Raw genomic sequence first — 25,815 nt, forward strand, 5'->3', positions numbered from 1 at the left:
CATTTTTGTGGTACCTAAATTAAGTGTAGATGGTAAAGTAACTCCTGGAAAATAGCAACAAGGCAGCATTAATCCTATCCAAGAAAGTTATGACAATTACCCTCCCCTTGAAAGATACCACCAGTAATGACACTGACAGTGCTGTCTGTGATGCCCTGGGTTTGAACAAAGCACTCAACTCTGTCTATTAAGGTTATCTTCGGCATATATAGAACAATTGTTTAAGGATTTTATGTGTTTACCTTTACATCAGAGTTCAATCTGCTGATCACATCAAGCTTTGACTACTAATATATTCAATTAACAAGGGCAAGGGTTGGGAGGTTTCATAACTTAGATGGGTTGGAAGTTTAGTTCAATGCACTGCTATGGTTAAGTATGAACCATGCAAATATACTCAACGTTCTGGGCACGCTGCTGGTCGTTGGGCTGGTAGAAATGAACAGAATCTAGGTTCTGGTCTCCTGAGTTCTCTTGGAACTCACAACGATTAAGAGCAACATTAGAAAAAGGTAACTTGGAGCTACTTTGCCTAAGTATTGATGAGAGTCTCTGATAGGAAGAATTGGTTTATGTGCCCAGAAAAATCAGCCTGTATGCCTGTACAATACCTAGGACAGAGTACACCAAAGGGTGCTGAAAAAGAATAGTTTCTAATACCTTCACATCTTCCAGATATTCAATGTCTGCAGTGCAATATCCATCTTTCATTCCTCTTTTTAAAACCCTAAACCGCTTTCCTCCGACGGTATCAACCACAGACCTTCCATCAGGCAAAAAATGTACATTTCTAATTTGTAACATACAGCCATAATCTGCAAAACTAAAAGAAAAACTCAATTAATATCAAAGTTCAAGCAACAAGCATGCAAGTTCTCCACAATATTCAAAGAAAATTACAGAATCGATAAAAGTATTTACACAACAAGCATACCTATTTTGTGTATCACTGACACACATCCCAAATTGTTTAGTTCCAGTCTGTATACTTCTTCGAATCATCAATCTGTATCTTGGCTCAAATACATGAAGAGGGCAAGGCACAGTGGGGTAGGCCATAGTGCAAACAAATATTGGAACATTCTTGGTCAAGCTAAAGAAGAAAAAAAGTGTCATTATACATCAGAACATTCAACAAAAATAAGTAAAACTTGCAACAGTAATAAATTAATATGAAACAAAAAGAAATTAGCTCTAAACTCAGGTGATTTTTATTTTTGACAAGAATAAGAATCAGTATCCCCTTCATTTAAGCTTAAGTTGATGTGATGCTAACACTAAAAATCTCTGTGATCCTCTTACAGGTAAATTTGAATTTGAGATACCAGGTTATATAACTTTATGGTCAAAAAGCAACTGATGATAATTACTACTTTATACTACAGATGTGTTTAAACTATGACAGAGTTAATATCTTTTATTCATAAAACACTCTTACTCTTGGATAACAATAAGGAAAAATGAGCTCCCACAAAAGACAAAAAGCAAATTAAAAATTAGGCATTAAAATATTTTCATACTACCAAAAACAGATAATTCAATGAGATAACATTATTTCCAGGTAATGAAATGATACAACATTTTCCATTGCCAGATTGGCAGGAACTATGAAGGATACAGGCTTTGGCCTGGGTATGGGGAAACTGGCAGTGCGGGAGGCAGGGAAAACCGGAATAACCATGTTGAAGAATTTGGCTGCATACGTTAAAACTTACGAAAATGTTCGTATCCCTTGAACCAATAGGCTCACTTTTTTCCCTCCAAGTACTATAATGTTCAATGCAGCACTATGTATAGCAGCTGAAACTTAGAAACAAAAAGAGAGGCAAGTAAACTATGATGGAACCATAAAATGGGATGCTATGCTTGAATGTTTAAAGAGAAAAGGAGGTTATAGAATAAGAGTAAAATGATCCCATCTTTGTTTAAAATGTATTTACGTATGTTAAAATCTGGAAGGATGTATGCTGAAATGCCAGTGGTGATTCCCTTTGGGTTATAGATTATGGCTTTTTTCCCCTCTTCTCATTAATATTTTCTAGTCTTTCTTCAAAGAGACCAGAAATTACTTATGTAGAAGTAATATTTAATTAACACATGTTTAATATACAATCACTAGCTCCTCTACTTTTAAAACTGTATATTTTATCATCACTGAGCACTCTTCTTGGGAACATAAAACAACAAAAACCCAGTACGCCTATTAATTAGCAAAACTTACAAGTACTAGAGAATGAGTTACCCCTTAAAAAAACGGTCCTGTTAGTTAGCAGGCAGCAAGACTCCCTAAGGCCTCTCTCCACCACACTCAGGCTCCCTCATACCCCTGCTCCTCTGCCACTTGTGGAGTCCACTCTTCTGTGGAGGACTGGTCCTGTCACTATGCTTAAATATTTCAAAAGTCTATCTGCAGTTTTTTTATATCCTGCTTTTCTGCAGTGTTCAAAAAGGTTCTTCAGCCTCCCATCAGAATATTTTCCATCATAAAAATCACTCAATAAAATATCAATTCCAAGAGAAGACAAATCAGTACCAACTTATATAGAGAAAAGACTGGAAACCTTTCTTCTACTGCAGGCCTAGTGAAGATATTTGGTGGACACATACTGAAAAAGTCTACAAGCAAAATTACGTTTTCCTTAGGAAGTGAGAAATAGAAAATATTTATATATTAAAAAACAAACAGCATAAAAATTTACAATTTTGTTTAGTGTCCAGTTAAAAGAAAATGGGAAAAAATATTTAATAAATTAGAAACCCATGAGAAACTTGGAGACTCAAGAGATTCATGAAAGAGGTAAAAACATGAAGGGAGAAACGGGAAGAAAAGTAAAAGATACACACAGCAACAAAACCAGCTCAAACCTACCCAGCCTTGGTTTGCCCTTACGCTCTCAATACTGGTCTGCAGCTCTGAACCCCAAGGTTACCACCAGGTTTTCCACCTTCCTGGTGTGAGTCAGTTCTGCTGACAGTCAGTATCTTCAGTAATGGAGAATGTAGCCCCGAAGTCATCCCTTCCAATTTCAGTCTCAGGCCTCAAGGTCCCACCCACTTCCAAGCCTCTGATTGGCATCCTCAACCTTCCCCCTGCAGGGCTGTGACATGGGAGGGCTGCAGTTTCCCGCAACCACTGCCCACCCCCCCAGCCTCTCCATTCCCAAATCCAGGGCCAGACATCACTGTAGGAAACCTGTCCTCCCCCAGAACACTGCGTCGGTGCAGAGAGCAGAGTCAGTTGTTCCCAACTAAACATCCGGAAGTTACCAAATGAACTTTTAGAAACTTCTGTTGAGGATGGGGAAGCTGACCAATATTCGTTTAAAATATGCCTTTGACCAGACTGGGCTGAACTAAAGGCAGAATCCAGCTTGCTGTGAGGAGGCTTCTCCTGCCTGTTTCACAGGGCAGTAGTTCGTAATTTGATGATGTTGATTTTTATGAGAAGAAACTTACTGTGAGAGTTCAGCAGTTTCTTCATCATATATTTTTTTTCTCTCAGACAGTTCATCAGGCAGATACTTCACTATCAAATCTTCCAACAGCTGTGTGACAGAGTACCTCCTATCTGCTAGATACTAAAAGACAATATTATTTTACACTCCAGTAACCTTTATTACATACTTATACAGTCAGTTCTGAGTTCATTAGTGAGGGGGGACATCACAACGGATGGTGCTGAACAGGTAAACCTGCCTGAGGTGTAGCTCAAGAGCATTAAAGGTACGTGGTTGTGGCTGGAATCAAGAACTGGATCTAAGACCCTTGTCTTGATGTGACCGCAGGTTTTCATTAGTGGCAGTCAGTGCCGACCTGTTATCTCCCACAGCAAAGGCCAATTTCCATCTGACAGTTCATGAATACCTGAAACTAGCATCTTAATTAAGAAACAAAAATAAGGAATGAAGAAAATAATGCATCTGCCTTATTTAAGAAAAGCAAAATTATTCCCTCTTTTGTTCCCCATTTTAGTGGCAGCATTTCCAAGTAATTTTTCTTTCAGATTTTCCTTCCATTTTCATCCCACTATCACTCAGGCCTTTTATCAAGAGGTTGCTTTTCCTATATGATGCACCCCTTCCAGAAAATGGTACATTTGTACCACTTCCTTAATACTCTGAAAACTGCCACCCCTGTGCGATTTCGTGTTATTCTCTTCCAACTGCTAAAAGCCCTCTCACTCCTGCCTGTGAGAAGCCTTACTATCTTTCAAGGTCTGGCTCCAATTTTACCTTCTGAATAAAGTGTTCCTTAATTATTTTTCTGTCTCCCAAGAATCCCTTACCCTTTACCTATAAAAGGCTGTTACCGTACATACCCTGCACACCATATTACATGGAGAGGGATACCTACTTTCTCTGTAATTAAACTAAAAACTGCATAGGGCCAGGGCCTAGGGCAGAATGTGTGTGCAGAATTTTGGACCAAAAAAACAATGCTCCTTACCAATTTAATAAAAGGAGTGAGGAAAAACTTCTGGGAGACAGTCACAAAGTAAGATAAAGGCAAGCCACCTTTCCTCTACAGACCCAGCAAAAATTAGGGTTTTGTCATTATCCAATGAAGAACAGAGTAGGAAGTGTTAATGGTGGGGAAATGGGTTTCAGGAGTGGTTTTTAAACTATAGCATGAATCATGGCTTGTAATCATGGCTTGTTAAAAATGCAGATTGCTTTGTTAAAAATGCAGAGCCCCACCCCAGAGTTTCTGATTTAGTGGCTCAAGTAGGGTCTGAGAATTTTTTTCTTTTTTTTTTTCCTTTTTAAAAAATCATTCTTTTATATCTTAATTCAGCAAATATTTATTAAGCATAGACTCTGGAACCAGAGTCTAGGTATAATTCAAACATCTGCCACTTAATAGCCCTATGCTATTATTTTTAATCCTGTTATTTTTTAATTGAAGTATAGTTGCTGTACATTATATGCTATGGGTATATAGTACAGTGATACACAATTTTTAAAGTTTATGCTCCATTTCAAGTAAAATAAGTTGCAGAAAGAGAAATACTGTAAGATATCACTTACACGTGGAATCTAAAGAAATAATGACAAGTTGTGAATATAACAGAAAAGAAACAGACTCACAGATGTAGAGAAGGAAGTAGTGGTTACCAGTGGGGAGAGGGAAAGGGGAGGGGCAAGATGGAGGTGGAGGATTAAGAGGTATAAACCATCAGGTATAAAATAAGCTACAAGGATGTCTTGTACAAAATGGGGAATATAGCCAATATTTTATAATAACTATAAGTGGAATATAACCTTTAAAAATTTGTGAATCATTATATTGTATACCTGTAACATACAATACGGTACATCAACTATACTTCAACTTTTAAAATATGTTGTAAAATAAATACATAAATAAAAATAAAAAAGGTTATGCTCCATTTATAGTCATAAAATACTGACTATATTCCTCATGTTGTTCAATTTTATTTTTTATTGAAGTGTAGTTTACATTGTTAGTTTCAGGTGTACAGCAAAATGATTCAGTTATACATCCATATGTGTGTGTGTATACACACATATATATTTTCTGATTCGCTTCCATTATAGTTTATTACAAAAAGTTGAATATAGTTCCCTGTTTTATACTGTAAGTCCTTATTGTTTATTCTATACATAGTAGTGTGTTATCTGTTAATCCCAAACTCCTAATTTATCCCTCCCCAGCCTTTCCTCCTTTGGTAACCATAGTTTGTTTTCTGTGTCTGTGAGTCTATTTCTGGTTTGTAAATAAAATTTATATCATTTTTTAGATTCCACATATAAGTGATATCATATGATATTTGTCTTTGACTTACTTCACTTAATATGATAATCTCTAGGTCCATTCATGTTGCTGCAAATGGCATTATTTCATTCTTTCTATGGCTGAGTAATATCCCATTGTACATATTTGTCATAACTTCTTTAAGAATTTGTATTTCTAACAAGTTCCCAGGGGACACAGATGCTGCTGGCCAGGGGAACATACTTGGAGAACCACTGGACTATAGCCTGGAAAGAAGTGCTCTTGAGCAGAGAATATGTAGACAAATAACTGAAGAATTTATTATAAAATTAAGCAAATTACAGACATAAGAGCAATTTTATTCCCATTTTCTATTAAATCAACAAAGATGTTTTAAAATTTATAACTAATCTATTAATTTGGGAAATACAGCCTCTCTTATGTTACTGGTAAGAGTCTAAATTTGTACATTTCTCAGGACCTAGGCAAGCTGGCAGTTGGTTTTTAGAGTCTTATAAATATATGGCCTTTGACCCAGTAATTCACCTCCCAAAAATTTATCACAAGGAAAGAGTCAAAGACAAAAAGCACGGTATACTTAAAAATAAAAATAAAAAACCTAACGTGCCCAACAATAGGAAAATGTTATATCATTGGACTAGTTTGCTGCTACAAAAATCAATCTTTAAAGTGTATTCAAATGAAAAAATGAGCAAAATAAAATGACACGTAGGAAAAGCAGAAAATTGTAGAGCATATCAATTTTACTTTTGTAAATATATATTTAGATTTTTACCAATTACACAGGGTGTCTTGGTGTCTTCAGTGTCAGGACACAGGATAAAGTTATTTTTAAACAGTATGTTAGTTATGTTTTTAAATAACAATTATTTCATTTTCCTTAAAACTCCAGACTTTTTTTTAAGATGAGACATCTCTAAATTTAAATTTAATGTATCTAAATTTTAATCTAAAAAACCAGCATAATACATGAAAGTATATAAAAACTCTGGGAAATCAGGAAAGACAGCATGTTTAGGGTACTTCACCTGAAAACACTTGAGTATATTAGCTGAAAATATAACTAACTCTTTAAGAATAATGAGCTTTTTACCTTATGTTTCCTGACTTTGTGAACATTCTACATGTGGTCTTGTGTTTTACTACACATAGGCCTGCTATATTACGGCGAACATAACAATACACATGCTATGATGATATCTGTACATATGAGCTATGTTTCCTACACAGGAAATAACCATGTATTTTCAGTAGCAAAATGGTTTTATCAATTTCTTATTCATATTTGGAAGACACTTTTTTTCCCCAAACAATCCAGAGACAGACTCAATCTCCCTGATCAATGCTACCACTGCAATCGGAGCTCAGAATTATCAGGCTTTGCCTTCAGCTTTGGGGATCTCCCATCATTGAAGCACAATTGAGAGGGTGCTGCCCCCCACTGGTTACAGAAGGTACCACCTGAGATCCACTACTCTAGCAGGTGGTTAGTGTGGATCACTGACTATACGAGGATGAGTGTGGGAAGCTGTGCCTCCCTCTCTCCTTGCCAGTCCACCACTTCCTACAGCCGTGCGGCCACTACTCACGTGTGCCTAATTAACTGTAAACTAATAAAACGAAGTTTAAAATACAGTTCCTCAGTCACACTAGCTACACTTCCACACACATGGCGAGTGGCTACCATGCTGGACAGCATACAGAGCATCTCCATCAATGCAGAAAGTTCTATTGGACAGAGTTGTTCTAGACGTTAAGGGGCTGGGACCAGGCCTGAGATCTAGCCTATTACTGGGGGTGTGAGGCAGGGCAGCTGGGTTTCCCCAGTACTATCATCATGAAAATTCAATATATTCCTGATCGGGTACTTGACCACACCTCCTGTGTTAAAAAAAAAAAATTAAGTATGGGGGCTTGGTCTCCAGAACATGTCTCCTTTCTCCTATCCCCTCCAAATGTGCTTTTCTCTGACTCTTGCATGTGGGGTAGTGAAACATGATCCCTGTTGGTCACTTAGCATATATAATATAATTTATCCTAAACATAATCATCACTATTTTTATGGCTGAACAGAAATCAAACGATGTTGCCACACTTAAGACCAATAAACAGGTAAATATAAAAATGTTTACCTCTTTTAAGCTTTCTTTGCAAAGGGGACAATACGGTGTGTGATCTAAACAACGCTCAAGACAATTCTTACAGAATGAATGTCCGCAGGGGGTTGTTACTGGCTCAAAAAACAACCTGAAATCAACCAAAATACATGTTAGTTTTTATATTAAACTATCCATTGGGAAAACTGAACAAAGTAACAGAACCACAACACTAATCTTTATGTAGAGGAGGAGGAAGGAGGGTGCGGTGGGCAGCAGAGAACTGAAGGGTGGTGGTAAATGCAGTTACATCCTCCTGAACCTTTAAAAGTTTGCAACCAACAGAGATTCCTGCTGGGGGCCTGGAGCTGTACTGACTAGGACAACTGCCACTCACGTGGCTGCCACACACTTGAAATGGAGCTGGTCCAGACGGCGATGTGCAGTACATCTAAAAACCACACCAGACTTCAAAGGTTTCTTGCAAAATAAACTATGTAAAATATATCATTAATACTTATTCACTCATTTTTATATAGATTCTTATTTTATCATCACTTTCAAATTGGCTTTCTTTATAAAATTCATTAAAAATAATCCACTAAATATTACCATTGAATCCTAAAGAAATTTAAGGCTTAATACCAGATGTTGATACTCAAACAATATGGAAAAACTAACTTCCCATACATTATAATTATTTCCTGAAACATGATACTACAGAAGTTCCTAAAAGTATTGTTAGAGGTATAGGTACTTTGGAAATTGTCTGGGTCTAATCCCCTCCTCTAACAGATGAAGTAGTCAAGACTCAGAGTTAAGGGATTCATTCAGAAATACAGCTCGTCACTACTGGCCTGGTGCGGCCAACACTGGGTGCTGCGCGCAGTTCTCTTGCCTCCCCCCACAGTTCATGTAAATGGAAAATGTTCTTTCAGAACTATCAGTCTCAGAATTATAAGCATTCTATATAACGGAAATGCTTGTATCCAATGTTACTTAAAAAGGATTTTAGATTTAAGATATAAAACAAGACAGAATCACATACACACGTCATTAGAATTCTTACCCAAATCTAAAACCATGGATTTATCAGTGTCTCACTAATAACAAAGAAAGCTTTTATAGTACAATTTCCCCAGATACTTTTTATATCTTAGTCATTTGACTCTTAAAAGGCTGCAATATAGGCTATGCAAATCCTGACCCCACTTTCTAAGTAAAGAAAAGCTAATAAATAAGGTTCAGAGATTGCATTATATGCCCAAGAAGTGAAAGGGAAACTAGGACTAAAGTTTGTATCTTTTGGTTTTTAATCCAGTATTCTGTTAACTTCACGTTGCCTGTTATTACAGAGTAGATTATGTTTATCTACTCTGTATTTTATTTACACTAATATAAAATATTCATCTTTATAAAATTTCACATACTTACCTCATGCAGAGGGAACACTCAAAATCTGAGACATCTATTAATTCTTCTGGGATGTCACCGTAAGTTAATGAAAACGTAGAGACTTCATTGGGAGTTTCTGTTAAAAAAAAAAAGAGAGGGTGATCTTCTTTAGGAAAAAGTTTGAAGGCCATTCTAAATAAACCAGTGTGTTTTATGAGTGTGGTGCAATTTTTACCTCCCTGTCTTTTCAGCTTATTTCTTCCATCTTCATTTACAATCACATCCTGGTCTAACAGAGACAACTTTCTTTTCAGCAGAACACCTTTCTCCTGAAGAGATAGTAAAGGTTCTGAGGACACTCTTTTTAAACAGTCCTCTCTGGCAGGCATTTCTGTTGAATTTATAGCCTGTGTTGACCGAGCCCGGTTTAAGCTTCCTTTGACAAGCTCCGAAGTGACTGCTGCTATGTTTTCACTCTACAAAAATACAATACACAAGAGTAACTCACTGTATTTCTTTACAATCCTATTGCTCTCGCCAAGAATCAAACTGAAATAAAACTTTGATGTCTTATAATTTAACAACACCAACTTTTAATTCTAAAACCCTGGCAAGTAAATGATTTTTGCCAGTACTTACATAGCCCTGGACATCAGCTGATTTATGTTATAATGAGGTTTAAGTAGTTATGCTAATATAGTTGTTCCTTTCCTCAAGGAAATTAAAATAATACAATGTTTTATATTTCCCAAGACCTTGAAAGTTTTCTGATGCTCAGGTGACTTAACATTGCGATTAATAAGCAAATATTTTACATAAAAGTTTTTAGTGTAAAATAAAAGGCTACAGATGAAACCCTATTTAGACAATGCTTACTAGGTTAAAAGTACCTAAAGAGAGTCTAATACTTGAAACCAGGAAAGTGAAGATCATAACCCATAAAGAAACAGATACACTAAGCCTGTGATCATCTTTTCCTCACCCTCTTACCTGCTCTGGGCTAAGCTCACTGGCAGAGTGAGACTCTTCCATTAATGAAGGAAAACCAAAAGGTTTGTTTTTAATACATGGTAATGAACTCCAGGAAGAGTCCTTCAGACCTTCTTTTAAGTTTTCAGGTGATAATAAATCACATAAAATCTGAAAGAGAAATATTGTTAAAAGTAATGTAAAGTATAAAATATTTGGTAATTTAGTATAGTTACCTAATATTTAAGAATTTTTAGAAAATGTATAGCAAATTTATAACAGCTTCATATGGAGTATAACCTATAAAAATGCCAAATCACTATGTTGTACTCCTGAAACTAATGTAATACTGTAAGCCAGCTCTAGGTCAATTTAAAAAAGAAAAAGAAAACTTGTAGCCAGCATTATTTTAATAAGCAGAGAAGGAACAGATGAAGTGAAAACCAGAGCTTCCATGATGATGAAAAAAGTCCTGCAAAACCAAGGGGTGCCTGAATGGGGTCAAATCACCCCAAAGAAACCAATCAGAAGGGAGGTGTGGGGGTGGTTAGACTGGTGGCCTGCCAAGGTGCTCAAAGTAAAGGTAGACGTTTTAATACAAGGTTTGTAAAAAGAAGAGCTCTTAAGAGAAGTGGAAAATACCTATCTCTGAATATTAGCAAGCCTCATCCTGTCAAAACAGTTCATAGTTCATTCCAATGTATATTTTAAGGCTGGACTTAAGAGTGTTTATGTGAACTTGGACCTTTAACTACAAAACTCTAAAATTCAATGTGTTTACACTGAATTTAGCTTTTCCCTCAACAAGGGACCTGCACAGGCAATTGCCACTGCCCAGCTTGGGTGGTCACCACAGGGCAGCTGTCCCTTATGGAAGGCAGCTGCAGAATCCAGATTTCTGGGAGCTTCTCTCAGGAATATGTCTAAAACTCTCAAGAATCGGGGTGGCTGAGACAGGAAGAACCTGGCTAGAAGGAAATGCAAGGGATTCAAATTGGTCCAATAAGCTATGTGTACATGTACAGCAGAGCACTTTTTAAGTCTCAATTTGGAGGTTTGGTTTTTCAGTTGTGCTTTCTCTCAACATACAAAAATCAAAATTATTCATGACTCGTTACAATATAAAGAAAGAGGAAACATATACAATGTCAACAAAAGTGTGCAAGTGTGCATATTTGGTAGGTGCTCAAGCAATACCCCATTTACAGAACAGACATGTAAATATTTGGATATGTTTTTACATTTCCCCTGGTTAAAAAAAAAAAAGTATTAAACACACAGCTACCCTAGAACCTAGCAACTCCACTCTTATTTACTGAAGAGATAAAAAAAACCTATGTCCACAAAATGACTTGTGTAAGAATGTTCACAACACCAACTAGAAACAATCCAAATGAAAATCACCACTAACTGTATCACAAATTGTGGTATGTGTATACAATGGGATGCTTGGTGAACAATGAAAAAGAAAGTACTGGATGTATCTCAAAAATATTATGTTGAGCAAAAAAAAAAAGCCAGACACAAGAAAGTCCACACTGTGTGATTCCATGTATACGAAGGTCTGGAATAGGCAGAGCTGTTCTATGGTGATAGAGATCTCAGCAGTAGTGCCCTCTGGAAGCAGGGAGATAGTGGCCTTGCTGGAAAGGATACTAGGGAACTGTCTAGGGTGATGGAAATATTCCATATCTTGATTTGGGTGCTATTACATGAGTGTATAATTTCTCAAAACTCACTGAACTATAAAATCCATGCATTTGATTATATGTAAATTGTACCACAATTTGCAAGAAGCATATTGGGGAAAAACAAAGCATTAGTTGTTTTGCATTCACCTGACCTTATTAACCAACAAATATTTACAGAAATATAAGGATATCCAGCAGCATAGAAAATGCAAAATCATAAGCCTCTAAAAAGTCTGCAGTCTCACCAGGGAGATAACACTAGCAATAGAGAATACTCAGAAAACACAACAGTAAACCATTTTTTGTTAAATTGGTGGGTTAGAAAGTATATGCCGACAAACCTCACAAGAGAATATAGCAATGTTAGCTGTATTCATAGGCATTTGGGATCTGAGAAAAATTTGAAAGCTCTCATACTTCAAGGTACATAAGAATTTCCCAAGGTGCTTGTTAAAACTATGCCCCAATTCTAGAGATTCTAATTCCAAAGATCTGTGGTGGGGCCCAGGAATCTTTGTGTTTACAATGCACTCAAGGTGATTCTGACAAAAAGCTACATTCTTAGAAATACTGCAAAGGTGATAAATAATGTGGCATGTTTAGGGGACACTGAGGAGAGCATCGTGACTGGGCACTGAAATTGTCTTAAGGTAGATTCCCTCCCCCAAGTTTTTTTTCAAATACTAGTCTTCCCAGATGCCTTGTGAGTAAATTTGACAAAAGCTGAATGTTATTGTCATGCTAGCAAAGCAAAAACTCTGAGAAGGTTCTGAAGAAACCTGTTTAATTGGTTTAACCCAGTGTTTCCCAAAGTCATTTGATCACAGAACCCCCTCCCTTTTTCCTCTTAAACACCTACGAACACACCACTGAACAAACTTTGGAAAGTGATGTATGGAGTACTGAGAAAATTATGGCAAAACAAATTGAGTGCAGCAATACTATTGCAACCATGGAAAGCAAGCGAAGTTTAGACCTGAAGTGAAAGGCTAAGGGAAGCCAATAAAAATTCCTGAGCAGGAACATCATAACAACAGTGTTTAATTAAGGATGATTAGTCTGGCTCCCATGGAACAAACTATTAGAGAACATTTAAATTTAACTAAGCAAAAATAATGCATTTAACTATCTCCAAATGAAATGTTTTTATTTCAGTAAGAACGTAAGACATTAAATAGATGAATCTGAAAACCATTTGTCAAACTGCTACTAAATTTGACTTATGGACACTCCTTACGTTCTCACCCCAAGTTTCTAAGTAGCATCTTTAAAAAGACCTGTGTTGTACGTAGACCTGTCTTGAAGTATTACAGTTGGTAAACTGATTACCTTTTCTACTTCTAGCCGTGCGGGTGCAAAATCTTCATCCAGCGCTAAGCACTGAAGAAACAGTTGTAAGGCATCACCTAAAAAACCAGCATCATGGAGGACTTTTCCTTTCCTGAAGTAGACCTTCAATAAAAGCACATATACACAACTTTTACTGATAGAAAAAATTTTTTAAATCAATATCAAGAAAAAAAGTCTGCTCAGAAATGCTCATTTTGAAACTCTAATGACTCTAAGAAGTCCAGTGCATTTTAAAGGCATATTTACACCCTACCCTGGAGAGGCACTAATGGGGGATCTGAGGCCCAGAAAAGGACTCCAAAACCACATTTCTAAATATGTGATATAAGTCCAGAGGGTTCTTTCCTTTTTAACAGTTTTAAAGTTGTCCATACAGATCATTTTCCCTCTTATTCTTAACATATATTTGATGTGTACTAACCAGTCATGCCATCATGGGATTTTGCATCATTTTCCATATTAATTCATAATTTTTAGAGCACCCGTATTATACTGTCTTCAAAGGCACAGCTTTGAATGGAGGAAAGTCACATAAAAGAAAAACTTCTAGTTTAAAGAACATACATGGGAGATGAACTGATTTGGCTTGGCAGTTTGATAAGAAGGAGAATTAGTAAACTGATCATGTATGGCAAACATACCGCAAGTCTTTTTTAAAACAGCAAAGGCAAGGCAACCTGCTTTGCTCCCATCTGTGAAATCACTGCCTCATCACCTAGTTCTGTTACAGCGCCTCGGTCAGTTGTTCAGCCTCAAGGACTTCTTTCTTTTAATAAACCACCTCCATTGATAACCAGTTTAGATTCATCTTCACAATATGGCCAAGTTGTATCTCTTTGAGGAAATGCTGTATACTAAAGTCTATTTTTGTGTGTGTGTGTGTGCCTTGAACTCAGTTAGGAAACAAGGTTCCTTAATAGTTTAAAAAACAGTCAGATGATATTCACCCACTCAAAATATTGACCTTAGATTTCTAAAATTCTATATATTTTACTTAAAGAATCAACCACTCCATTCTGTTATAACTTACAACCATAACTGAATGCATGTTCCTTACAGTTGAAATTTTTTAATGTATGCAAATGTAAAACAGTAATTTTACCTCAGGCCAATCTGGCAGTTGAAAGAGAACTGCATTTAAATCTTCTATAGCTGCCTTAAACTCTTGGAGACCAGCGTATGATTCAGCTCTGTAAATTTTCAGAGTCAAGTCGTTGGGTTCTGAAATAAATATGTTATGAAGGTTTGATTATTTTTAAAAGATTGTTGTGTAATCCACAAAGTACATCATACTAGATTAAGAACTGACTTAGTGATCCTAGTCAATAACCACCAAAGTCAAGGTACCGAACCAAGCATAGTACATGTGCAACCCACTAACATGCTGAAATTTATCTATAAGTTATATCAGAGCATTGTGAGTAGATTATTTTAGTGGAGGAAGTTATGCTAAAAAGCTGAAAATATTTTTATAATATGAATAAGCACCCCTAAGAAAATAACTGTTTTCTTAAAATAGGTCATTCTGTAAAGGTTTAAAAGACTTAACGTCTCAGATGTTTAGAAGATTTGCCTTTTTGTGGTAAATCTTACTTTTCTATACCTCGTTTCAAAGTCTTCATTTATAAAGGACCATATGTGTAGCTATTGCACGTGGAATCCCCAGAGTTACAAAAATTGACCAAGGCATAAGCTTACGAGGGTACACAGTGGTCCTGCTTCTGGAGGAAACGGGTTCTAGAGGAAATGAGTCAGCTTTCTCAAGAGGGAAAAAATTTTAATTCCTGCCATTAATAAGAACAGTATTGGACAGTCCCAAAACAGACTGAATTTCAAATATTTAAGGGAAAAAAACTCTGTTGATAATTTCACCAGGTGCTGTGTCTCTATTTGAGAAACCAAACTAGTATCCAACAGCACTCAAAATTTCAGGCACTTAGTTGGTTCATTTATACTATAATCAATCACTACAGGTACACAGATTACTAAAACTGAAGACTAAGCCAGAAACTAATTTTCAGTACATCTACAGATGACATTAACTAGACTCTTTTAAAGTTATTCATCTTTGAAAGTTTCGAAAATGTATGCTAATAAAATAAAGCATGCATTGTGGGAAGGGCATAAAGTCCATAGTGCCTCATTATTTAAACAAAACAAAACAAAAAACCTCCGCTCCCTGATTTACTCTAGTTTTTAAATGACTGCTTTTCTTCAGAAAACTCTCGATTTAACAATTAAATTAGGCCTTTTTCAGTTGCTGGTGCCTGAGAACTGGAAATACATGGTTCCCTCAAATTTATACCAATGAAAAATTCCAGAAATGGAAAGCTCCATAAGATTAATCAATCAAGAACGAAGAGTCCTAGTACAGAGCCAGACCCTGGAGCAGTTTACAGTTTTTACTTTAGCCCTGTCTTGGAGGAGCTTACAGTCTTAACTAAATTCAATTTTGTTGTGAAATGGCGTCATGGGATCTGGATTTGAAAAGCGTGACTGGTGTTGGGAAATGGAGAGCGGCCCGTGCCAAACCGTCCAAGGAGGAGTAACCAACGCAGCAGCAGCCAAACCCCGGACCTGGAGATGACGGCAACGAGGACGGGCAGTTTTCCACCCACAGCTGGGGTGCTTCCAACAGCACCCTGGGGACCGCGTCTCCGCTCCGGCACCCCAGAAGAGAGGGGGCTCGCGGTCCAACAAGCAGCCTACTCCACACTCAGTTCGCTTACTGGGCTTTCCTCCTCCTCACGTGTTTTCTTTTACAGCCGGTCCCCACAGCGTGGTGCTGGATGCAGGGCACCTTGGGAGCTCGTGTACCGCACCCTCTGAGCAAGGCCTTCACTGCTCTGTGATCCCCCTTATGCAGCTTCTTTAGGGCAGCACTGAGGGAAGGGGCTGAGATCTTCGGCTTTAAAACACCCTGTCCATCTACCACGCTTCTCCACTCCGAGCAAAGCAAAGACATTAAAAAACAAACAACCCCAAACTGTGTCACTCTCATCTCAAGGCACTCAGGCTATGGAGACTCCCTAAAAAACGAGTGTTCTGGAGATAAGAAGAGAGGTATACCCCACAAAGAGATGACGAGAGGGTCAGATTTTAAAACTCTGCTCCCCAGTTCCTCCTGGGTTGTGCTTTCCTTGAGAACTTCAAATGTCAATGGAATACTTATTTTGACTGACTCTACTGGGGGGAAAACCCTCATCAAGTTGAGTTCAAACTCCCAATATGTTTTAAAAGAGATTAGGGCCATACCATGTATTTCCTTCAAATCCTTCTTAATTCAAAAAAAGAGCCAAATGCACCCACTGAGGCCCTTTGAACAGTCAAAGCACACAGAATGTCTGCCTTCAGTGTCAACTTTTACGAAAAGCAACTGTGGAAAAAAAAAAAGGCAATCAGCCCTGGGTGTGTCATTAACTCAAGTTTGAAAGAGGCAACAAATATTTACTGTCTGCTCTCTACCTGGCCCTGTGACACTGGAATGAACAAGTCACCTCCATGCACAAGCCACCAGGAAGGAGCCTGCCTCTCAGTCCACCACTGCAGGTATGCGGTTCCTGGCACATTATAGACTCAATCTGTTGAAAAGTGACAAAATATCCCCATGTAATTTGGGCTAACTGTACTGAGCATGACTTAACTCCCACACCTTTATCCTCAGTCCTGATTTTTTTTTCACCCTACCTTCAGCTGCATCAAAATTTCCAAAAGCCTGCTGTGTTTTTCCTCAAACTCAGTACACTTCCCACTTCTGACCCCTAATAAAGGTGTCTGTTCACTGTATTCTGTTAGAAACACCACTGATCCCGAAATCAAACCTTTACCTTGGTCAACTGTACCTCCTATGTTATTTCTGAAATCTGGCCCCAGTCTTATCCAACCCTACTGCTAATAGCTTTGGTTTTGGCTTCCAAAATATCATTAAGACTATTGCAATAGCTTGCTGACCACACACCCTGCCTCCAGTTTTACCTATATCCTCACCATCCACAGATCAATACCCAAGTTTAGCACAACACCCAAGTTTCTTCCCACCTGGCTCCTGCCTATCTCTGCAGCTTTACTTCCCATCAGTATGAACCTCCCACTTGAAGTCCCAGCAACTCCTAACTCCTCATCCTACCCCACGCATGCCATTCTATTTCATCCTTCCTTTCTCACCAAGCTCCCCCCTTGTCATCCCAGTCCTTGTGAGAGCACCCCAACTCCCCTTGATCTGGATAACTTTCTCTCATCCAACAAAACTCAGTTCAGTCACTTTTCCAAGATGCTCTCCTTTGAGGCTACCTCCACTCAGCATCCTGAGAGCACGAGCCTGGAAGTCAGACTGCCTGGGTCCAACTTCTGGCTCTACTCACTTGCTGTGACCTGGGCAAATTACCAAACACCTCCATACCCCAGTTTCCTCAGCTATAAAACTGAGTTTTTAAAAAAATTATTTTAAGAAACTATATGCCATTCTAAGTGATTTACAACCTTCAGAACAGTATTATGTGGGTATAACATTGTCTACATTTTTATAGATAAACTGAGCACAGAGAGCTTAAGTAACTTGCCCTAGACCAAACAGCTGGTAAGTGGTAGATTCAAGATGCTACCTCGGGCAGCCTGGCTCCAGAGTTCTTGCTGTTCACCTCTGTGCTAATAACAGTATCCACCTCACAGGTTACTCAGGAGACAGAGTTAATGTGTGCAAAGTACTTAGAACAGGGCTTGGTACATGTAAGTACTATTTAAGTATTTGCTATTATGATTATGTTCCTCCACTGTATGTGTGTAGCATTTATTCATTTTAAAATCTGGTTTTGAGACCCTCTGTTATTTACTGTCTCTCTATCCTCAGATTCTTGCTTTGATAAATGTTTGCTAAACTGGGGAATTTCATTAAAATCTATCCCCTTCAGCTCCTCAGTTCATGCCCTCATTTTCCCTTCTCTTTGACACAGTTACATTGTGAGTTGTTAGGCAAATAAAAAGACTGAAATAAACTTCTGCTACACATCTGAGGAAACCAGTCTTAAGCTGTCCAAGGCACTTCATGGGCTGAGGAGGGAGAGTTCTCCAGAGTGGGGATTCCTTCTCTGTGTTCCAATCCCTAGGGATATGTGATTAGCAGTAATAGTGTACATGTCATTTATTTATTTCATCTTCAAGAAACTCTTTTTAAATTATCAAAGCTATAAAATGTTACTTATAAACTTTGAAAAATAACAGAAAATTAATTAAAAATCCTTTTACCACCACAAAGAAATTCATTAAACTCTATCCCTTATGTTCCTCGATTCATGCTCTCATGGACTGAAAAACCACCAGTGTGGACATATGACTATGCTTTTCCCTGTGTGTATAGATTACATTTTTAATGTGTTGTTTCATGAAATATACCATATGTACTGTGAATAATCTGCTTTTTTGTCCATGATTTTTAATGGCTGCAAAGTATTCTACTCTATACACCATCTATTTAAAAATTCCCTATTCTAATTTCTGCTAATATAAAAACTACTGCAATGAACATCTATAAGCTTTTATATCCACTTATTTCCTTAGTTATTTTCTATAAAGTTGAATGTGTAGAAAGTCATAGAGATATACAGTCTTCATTACATTCTGCTAATCCTCCTTTTATAAAAACTTATTTTACACCCCCAGAAGCTCTGTATTTTTGTTCCCTAGAAAACAAATGAAAAATAGCATCATTGTTTTCATGTGCATTTCTTCAGGGAGTTTAACCTTTAAAACTATATATTTATTGACTAGTTGGATTGTTTATGTAATTCCTTGTTCATATCCTTTTTCTCATTCCTCTGAGTGTCTTTTACTTAGATTTATTTGCTGAGCTATTTCAAGAATCCAGTGGCTAGCCAAAATACCAAACTCCTTTGCTTTTATTCCTTTATCAAGTTCAGTATGGCTTGGTTATCAAGTTCAGGACTTGGTTATCACAGTTAAACTAAGAGCTGCCAATTGACAAGCTATTTAGTGGTTGATTAATAAAGTTCAGAAATGGTAATTTGGCATTCTGCTTTAGATCGTAACCACTGGATTCAGAAGATCTGGGCTCAGATCCATGTTGGATCATTTACCTAACTCTTTGAACCTCAGTCTCGTCACCTACAAAATGCTAGTGATAAACTACACCTTCAGACTGTGGTGTGGACTAAACAAGATCACGCATGTTAACAGTGAGCACAGTGCTCAATAAATAAGTTACTGTTAACATTACAAAATATTTCAAAATAAGTTGATAAAGAAATAAGATTAGCTATTGGTACATGGTATTAGAAAAGTATTTTCTACCTTTTCTTTTATCCAGATAAACCTTAGCCAGATGAGAAATATCTTTAGGGATCAACAGTGCAGACTGAGCAAAAGGAGAAGCAACATTAACAACAACAACCAAAGAAAAGAAGAAAACAAGAGTGATCCTATCCTACCAAAGGGGAAAAAAAAATGAAAAGAACTTTGATCTTGCATTTTAGAGTTCTCTAAAATCATTTATCTTCTATAGTAAAACATAACAATTTTGAAAAATGTCTTTATAATTTAAGAGGCAGAATACTATACACATTCATTTAAAATTACACCTGACTTTATCTAAGCCCATTAGAAATATTCCAACAGAAGAATTATGAATAAACCCAAAGTTAATATACAGATAACTAGATATCTAAGATAACTGAATTTTAGTAAATCTTGCATTATTTGTCTAATGGATTAAAAAACAAGTAAAAACATGGAATTTAAAACAGCAGTTAATAGTCATTTATATAACCACCTTTTTTCCATCTTCTATATCAATTAGAATGTGCTGTTCTTTATATAAATCAGAACAATGATCTTTATAGTGACCCCGAGGCACTGCAAAAATCCTTTAAGTGACTTCTGAATTAAAGAAAAGATGAATCAGAGATATATTGCATATATGCTCAGTCTGTTACTAGTCAATTAAGCAATGAGCCCCTTTTCTGGTGATTTTCAATAAATACCAATATGCTGCAGTTTTTAAAGAAACAAAAAAATACAAACTCACTAAGGACAGGAACTTTTGCTCACCTCTGTATATCCAGCACCTAAGATAGTGTGTAGTGTACAGTAAGCGCTCAATAAATACTTGTTAAATGAACAGTGAGAATGCTTAAGATTTATGTTTTATATGCTAATTTAAAAAAAATCAACTTCTGTCTCAGAAGCAATATCCACATACCAGGTTTCTGATTTCAGTTCTAACTTGGTTACTTGCATGCCTTTAAAAAGTTGCTTAAAATTCTTGGAGCTCTTTTCTTCAGATCTAATTTGCTTACTTACTTGCCTTAAAAAAGTCACTTGACCTCCTTTCTTCAATCTGTGAATTAGGGTTACTAATATATGCCCTCCTAACTCATACCAACTTTTGTAAGAATCAGTTAAGATAATGGACATGCAAATATTCTGAACTATAAAGCAACATATAAATGTCAATGTTCACTGTTTCAAGCACTTTGCAGCATGTTAGGGCATACATAAGTTTACTGATGAATTAAATTAAAATCTCTTCACGTTAACCTAGTTGATTAAGGTATTACAAACCTTTTACGTTTTCTTTAAATCTATTCAATATTTACTTATAATTTGACTCATCTTTTTATAAGGAAAGCCTTGCAGTATCTGTATTCTGTTGATGTATGCAAACAAATTATTAATTAACAAACGTAAGCAAGACTCAGAATTTAACTCTCACTTTGGTAATATTATTAACGTGGTAGAAAAGAACAGGACTTGTTATTATAAGATTTAGATTTCAATTTTAGCTAAATCATCTAGCTGTAGAAGAACTGTTTTACATTTTTAAAATATTTCAATTAACATTCACCGCGTATTTACTTTACTTCACCTGTTTTGAATCACTTAATGCTCACAACAGCCCTAGGCCATAGTTACCGTTGGTATCTATCTATGAGGCAGAGACTATTCTCACTTTTCAGATATGTAAACCAAAACAGGAAGGTTAAACAACAGACCTGAGGCCAGGGAGCAGGTGGAGGGCTGTGCTGGGGATTCAAATCCTGGTGGCCAGCCACCAGCCTGCACAGCTCTAACTACCAGGCTAGACTGCATATCTAACCCTAGGTGCCTCAATTTCCCTCTCAGGATAAAGTACTCCATAGGATTCTTTGTGAAGATGAAATGATACAAAGAATCTTTAAATACTTGGTAATAGTCAAGGACTATATAATTAGTATTCAAGACAATAATTTCCTTCTGTAAGTATTTTAAATAAACTGTTTTCCCCCTTATGACCTTTATTAAAAAAAAACAGTTCAAACTGTAAATTACGCTGTTCTGTTGTTTTCTTTTGGACGAAGAGTGGCAGGTCAGTGTGAAAATTCATTAAAAATAAAGAGAGCATAGTAAAGTGGGATCACTTGAATAGACTCTTAAGAACAAAGATTCAAAGCAGGAAAGACTTTTACATAATATCCTTGAATAATAAAGAGACAGAAAGTTATGAAACATCTGAGAGTTAATACCAAAAGATCAATGGATTAAATGTTATCTAAATATATTTCAATTCAACAGAAACTTATGTAATCTCAATGGGGACATTCTGATTTTGGCAAAGGTTTTCAAGCTTTCCTTTCTTGTTGACAGGGATTAAATTTGGATGTGTGTGGGCTAACTGTAGACTAGATTATTTTTTTCTAGTTAATAGTATTTACTTGTTTCATTGTAAGAATTATATGAAGAAATTATAGCGAAGGTCTTTTTCCACTGTCAACAGTAATGAAGGTATCATTAGTAATTACAACTGTATGATTATATAAATACATTTCAAATGTCTATCTAAACCAGCTCTAAAAAAGTTACAGCTTAACTGTACAAACAGACTTATAACTCTACTAAACCTTTGTATTTATGCCCTTATAAACTGATACACACCTAATATCTGTACTTTACTAACTATAATTTATTAGGACTAAGGTTGTCTATCTACCACTGTGCACCAAAAATTCAAAAGATGAAAAAAGTTATCCTCATTAGTACCATTCAGACACATTTTCTAGTATGGAATTAATGACTTTTTTAAAAGACCTAACAATGAAGGGAAAATGAATGAATGAAGTGAAAGTCAGGAGGCTTGAGTTCTAGTCCTGCAAAAGTAGAATTAAGCAACTAAATGGACAGAATTCCTATATGCAACCTGCAAACTGAAAAAAATCAGTCTTTTTCTGTTAAAAAATATCCTAAATCCCAGGCCCCAAGTCTTCTTTCATTAAAAGATTATTGGGCATAGAACACTAAGCCAGATCTTAATTAGCAAATGTGCTCACTGTTCTTCCATGGATTAGGACCTGAATTCTTATGAAATACCTAATTTAAGAGGTCAAACCGCTAAATCAGTAGTAGTCGATACTGAATGTTGCTGTCAGTAAGTTTCATCCTTTCTTTTACACTAGTAACCAAAAAAAAAAAAAAAAACTTCCTTGGAAATTTATGTTAAACATTTTCATTGAATGAACTATCAAGATAGAATGAACCCTGGTCCAACATTTAGGAGAACTGGAGGACATAGTGTTGCCTCTTCAACCAGCTGGCTGTGTGACTAGGGACAAGTCATTTCACTACCTCAGCTTCTGTTTCTTCATTTTTAAAGTAAGGACCATGTCCTAGATGGTCTGTACTTCCCCATTCATACTCTATTCACCTAGAGAGGCTGAGGTGCCTCAGTATTTTGTATTCCAAACAGATCTCTTTTGTTCTGGCTCTATCGTTCTATTTTATAACTGCTGCTCCCCATAAAGATACTGAAAGAATATGAAAACATCCGAGTTTGTGCTTTGAACTCTAAAGGTTTTAAACAACTCAACATACTTACTAGTTCAAAATGACTAAGCACTTAGGGTAAAAGACCAAAAGATACTTTCAGTTACATAGTTTATAAATGCACTTAATAAGTAACATCAGTTTATATTTTGTAGTCTATGTTCTTGGGGATTATTTCCCCAAGTATTATTCATGCTTGTATAGACACTAATCTTGAAATATGCTTATTTAACACAAGGCTAAACAGTGACAAAGTTGACATTTTACGCCTGATCATTGCGTGGGAGGCTATCCCGTACATCATCGGATGTTGAGCAGCACCCCTGGCCTCTACCCAGTAGATGCACCAGCACCACTCCCACAAGGGGAGGCAACCAAAAATGTCTCCAGATATTGCCCCAGATAATATCCCCGGGGGCTAAAATTCCCCTGGTAGAAAACCACCGATTTAATGAACAACTGTTCATTTTACATAGCTAACTCACCCTGGCGATGTCCCTTTCCAAAGCTTAAAATCATCTTAAGAAACGTGCTAGCTGAGGTTAGGAGGCAGAAACTGCTTCTTGGAGGCGAAGAAATAGACAAAAGATCTTCAAGGCCTTTATCTACACAGCTTGATTCGAGTTGAAAGGCAAACAGAAGCGTGACAACTAGATCAGAGACTACCTCTTTATCTTTACCGTGAACCAGGTGTATTCGAAAGCAAGCACACGTGTGTTTCTGAAATAAGCACGATTTGAAATAGGCTGAAACCCATCAAGAGCAATCAACTCTGCAGGCCTTTTCATCTAAGACTTTTAACACCACTGGGCAGCTCTGACCCCCGCCCGAAGCCTGGCGGCCGGCGTGGCCTCGGGGTGCGGGGTGCGGGCGCCAAGCTCCCGCCACGCCCACCGGACGTCACCCGTTACACAACGCCGCCCCCCCACCCGCCCCAGCTTATGCAATTCTGACCCCCGGGGCTTCCAATTACCCCGGTGTCTTTTGTGGGAGACCGAGGTATATACGCTGTACGCCTAGCCTCGCCTGAGGATCCTCTCCCCGCCCCGGCTGGCGTCCCCCTGTGGCGGACCCGGCCAGGCCCCGGAGGCCAATTACCGGAAAGAGGGCGGCAGGAAGCGAGCGGCGCTCGGGCTCGCCCAACTCCCACCCCATCCCGCGCTCGGGCGGCCTCGCCCGGCCACCCGCTCCGCTCTGGGCGCGCCCGCCACAGCGCCAGGCCGCGGCCGAGGGAACCCCGCGCCGCGTCACAGTCGGCTCGTGGGCGATCCCCACTGTGACCGAAGCACCCCGGGGCGCCGCCCCCTCCCACCCCGTCCGGGACCCCGAGACCCTACCGGCGGGCGGCAAGAGGCCTCGGGGACGCTTCCCTGGGGTGCAGACGAGCGCAGGGCGGCCCGCCCGTCGGGGAATGGAGGGTGGGGTCGCCGGGCCCGCGCGGTCACCTGCTCGCAGTGCCTCGCAGGCGGCGGCCAGGGCCTCCCGGTAGCGTCCTTGCTGCAGCAGCTCCCCGAGCCGGCCGGCCGCCCGGGCTCGCTCTCGCTGGCCCGGGAACCACTTCTCTGCCAGGTGGTTGAGGACGACGCTGGTCCTGAAGCCCGAGACGGCGATGGCGGCGGCCAGAGGCGGCGGCCGCGGGGAGTTCCCCTCGTCATCAGCGACTGAGGTGGGGGCGGGCGGCAGCCGGTCCCGGCAGAGGCGGCAGCGGACACGGAGCTGTCTCCGCAGGCAGCGGCGGCAATAGCTGTGGCCACAGGGCACGGTCACCGGCTCGCTGAGGAAGCCCCGGCAGCCCAGGCAGCTGAGCAGCCCGCCGGCGCCGGGGTGGGCACCCGCCGCCGGGGCCGCGCTCCAGCCCAGCCCGTGGCGGAGCCGGTAGTTGAACACCAGGCAGTCCACCAGGGTGCCGAGGCACTCCGGCCTGACAGGGGCCCCGCGGCGCAGCGCCGCCGCGTACGCTTCCAGCGCTCCCTTCAGGTGGCCGCCCAACGCCAGCAGCTCCCCACGGCGGAGCAGCAGCTCCCAGCGCTCCGACTCCGCGGCCGCGCGCTCCAGCCGGTCGCCGCCGCCGCCGCCCACTTCCCAGAACCGGCCCCGGCTCCGCGGCTGGGGGGCCATCTCCTGACTCCCTCGTGGGGAGCTCCTCGCCACGGCCGGAGAGGACATGGCCCGCGGAAGACTACTCCGCCGCCGCCGCCGCCACGGTCCCGGAGCCTCCGGGACGCGCGGCTCCGCACGCGGCCCGCGAGCAGGGGGGCGTGGCGCGCGGACTCGGCGGGGCGGCGCGCGCCCGGGAAGCCCCAGGGGCGGGGCTTGGCGAGCGCGGGGCGGGGCCGGGCTGCGCGGCGTCGCCCGGGACTCCCCCGCACCGCCTGCGGCTGGGTCCCCAGGGAGCCGACCGCCAGCCCCGCCCTTACCGAAGCCCCTCCTAGCGGGAGACGAGAGGTCAGATGATCCCCCAGCGGGGATCTAATTGGCTTCTCGGGAAAGAAGGGCCCAGCTTGTAACTGAACAAAGCCCAAAGGAGCCTAGACCTCCATCTCTCCTGCTTTCCTCTGACGCCCCCCATCTGCTGTGGCTTCTCCGCTAATCCCTGCTTCGTGGGCGCTCTTCTGCCAGGCGGCCTGCCTAGCGGGACTGAGACCCAAATCGCCAACCCTCCGCTGACATGAACGCCCACCTGAGTGGGGACCCGCCCCCTCTTCCTGGCCCCTGGGAGCCTCCAAGTGTAGACTCTCGGTCAGGTGCTC

General features: G+C 39.6%; 2 protein-coding genes across 4 annotated transcripts in view; one reads left to right on the forward strand and one right to left on the reverse strand.

Annotated features, from left to right (window-relative positions):
• PRAG1 (PEAK1 related, kinase-activating pseudokinase 1) overlaps window positions 1-13,385 on the forward strand; it is a 136,832-nt gene extending 123,447 nt beyond the window's left edge. For both annotated transcript variants that reach the window (XR_012064478.1, XR_012064479.1), the window contains exon 10: window positions 13,253-13,385. The gene's annotated coding sequence lies outside the window, so the exon portion shown is untranslated. The remainder of the gene's footprint in view (window positions 1-13,252) is intronic.
• LONRF1 (LON peptidase N-terminal domain and ring finger 1) overlaps window positions 1-25,337 on the reverse strand; it is a 32,301-nt gene extending 6,964 nt beyond the window's left edge. The window contains exons 1-10 of one of the 2 annotated variants that reach the window (XR_012064480.1): window positions 24,511-25,276; window positions 14,361-14,479; window positions 13,238-13,360; window positions 10,239-10,388; window positions 9,484-9,724; window positions 9,288-9,384; window positions 7,890-8,004; window positions 3,457-3,578; window positions 935-1,093; window positions 661-823 (exon numbers count right to left, since the gene is read on the reverse strand). Coding sequence is in view for 1 of the 2 variants with exons in the window: in XM_072950347.1 (XP_072806448.1) it covers window positions 661-823; window positions 935-1,093; window positions 3,457-3,578; window positions 7,890-8,004; window positions 9,288-9,384; window positions 9,484-9,724; window positions 10,239-10,388; window positions 13,238-13,360; window positions 14,361-14,479; window positions 24,511-25,231 (2,010 nt within the window). In the remaining variant the exon portion in view is untranslated. Of the gene's footprint in view, window positions 1-660; window positions 824-934; window positions 1,094-3,456; window positions 3,579-7,889; window positions 8,005-9,287; window positions 9,385-9,483; window positions 9,725-10,238; window positions 10,389-13,237; window positions 13,361-14,360; window positions 14,480-24,510 lie in introns of both variants that reach the window. The other variant, XM_072950347.1, reaches the window with a different exon arrangement.
• Window positions 25,338-25,815: the final 478 nt, after the last annotated feature.

The sequence above is a fragment of the Vicugna pacos genome, chromosome 26, assembly GCF_048564905.1.
Source record: "Vicugna pacos chromosome 26, VicPac4, whole genome shotgun sequence".
NCBI lineage: Eukaryota > Metazoa > Chordata > Mammalia > Artiodactyla > Camelidae > Vicugna > Vicugna pacos.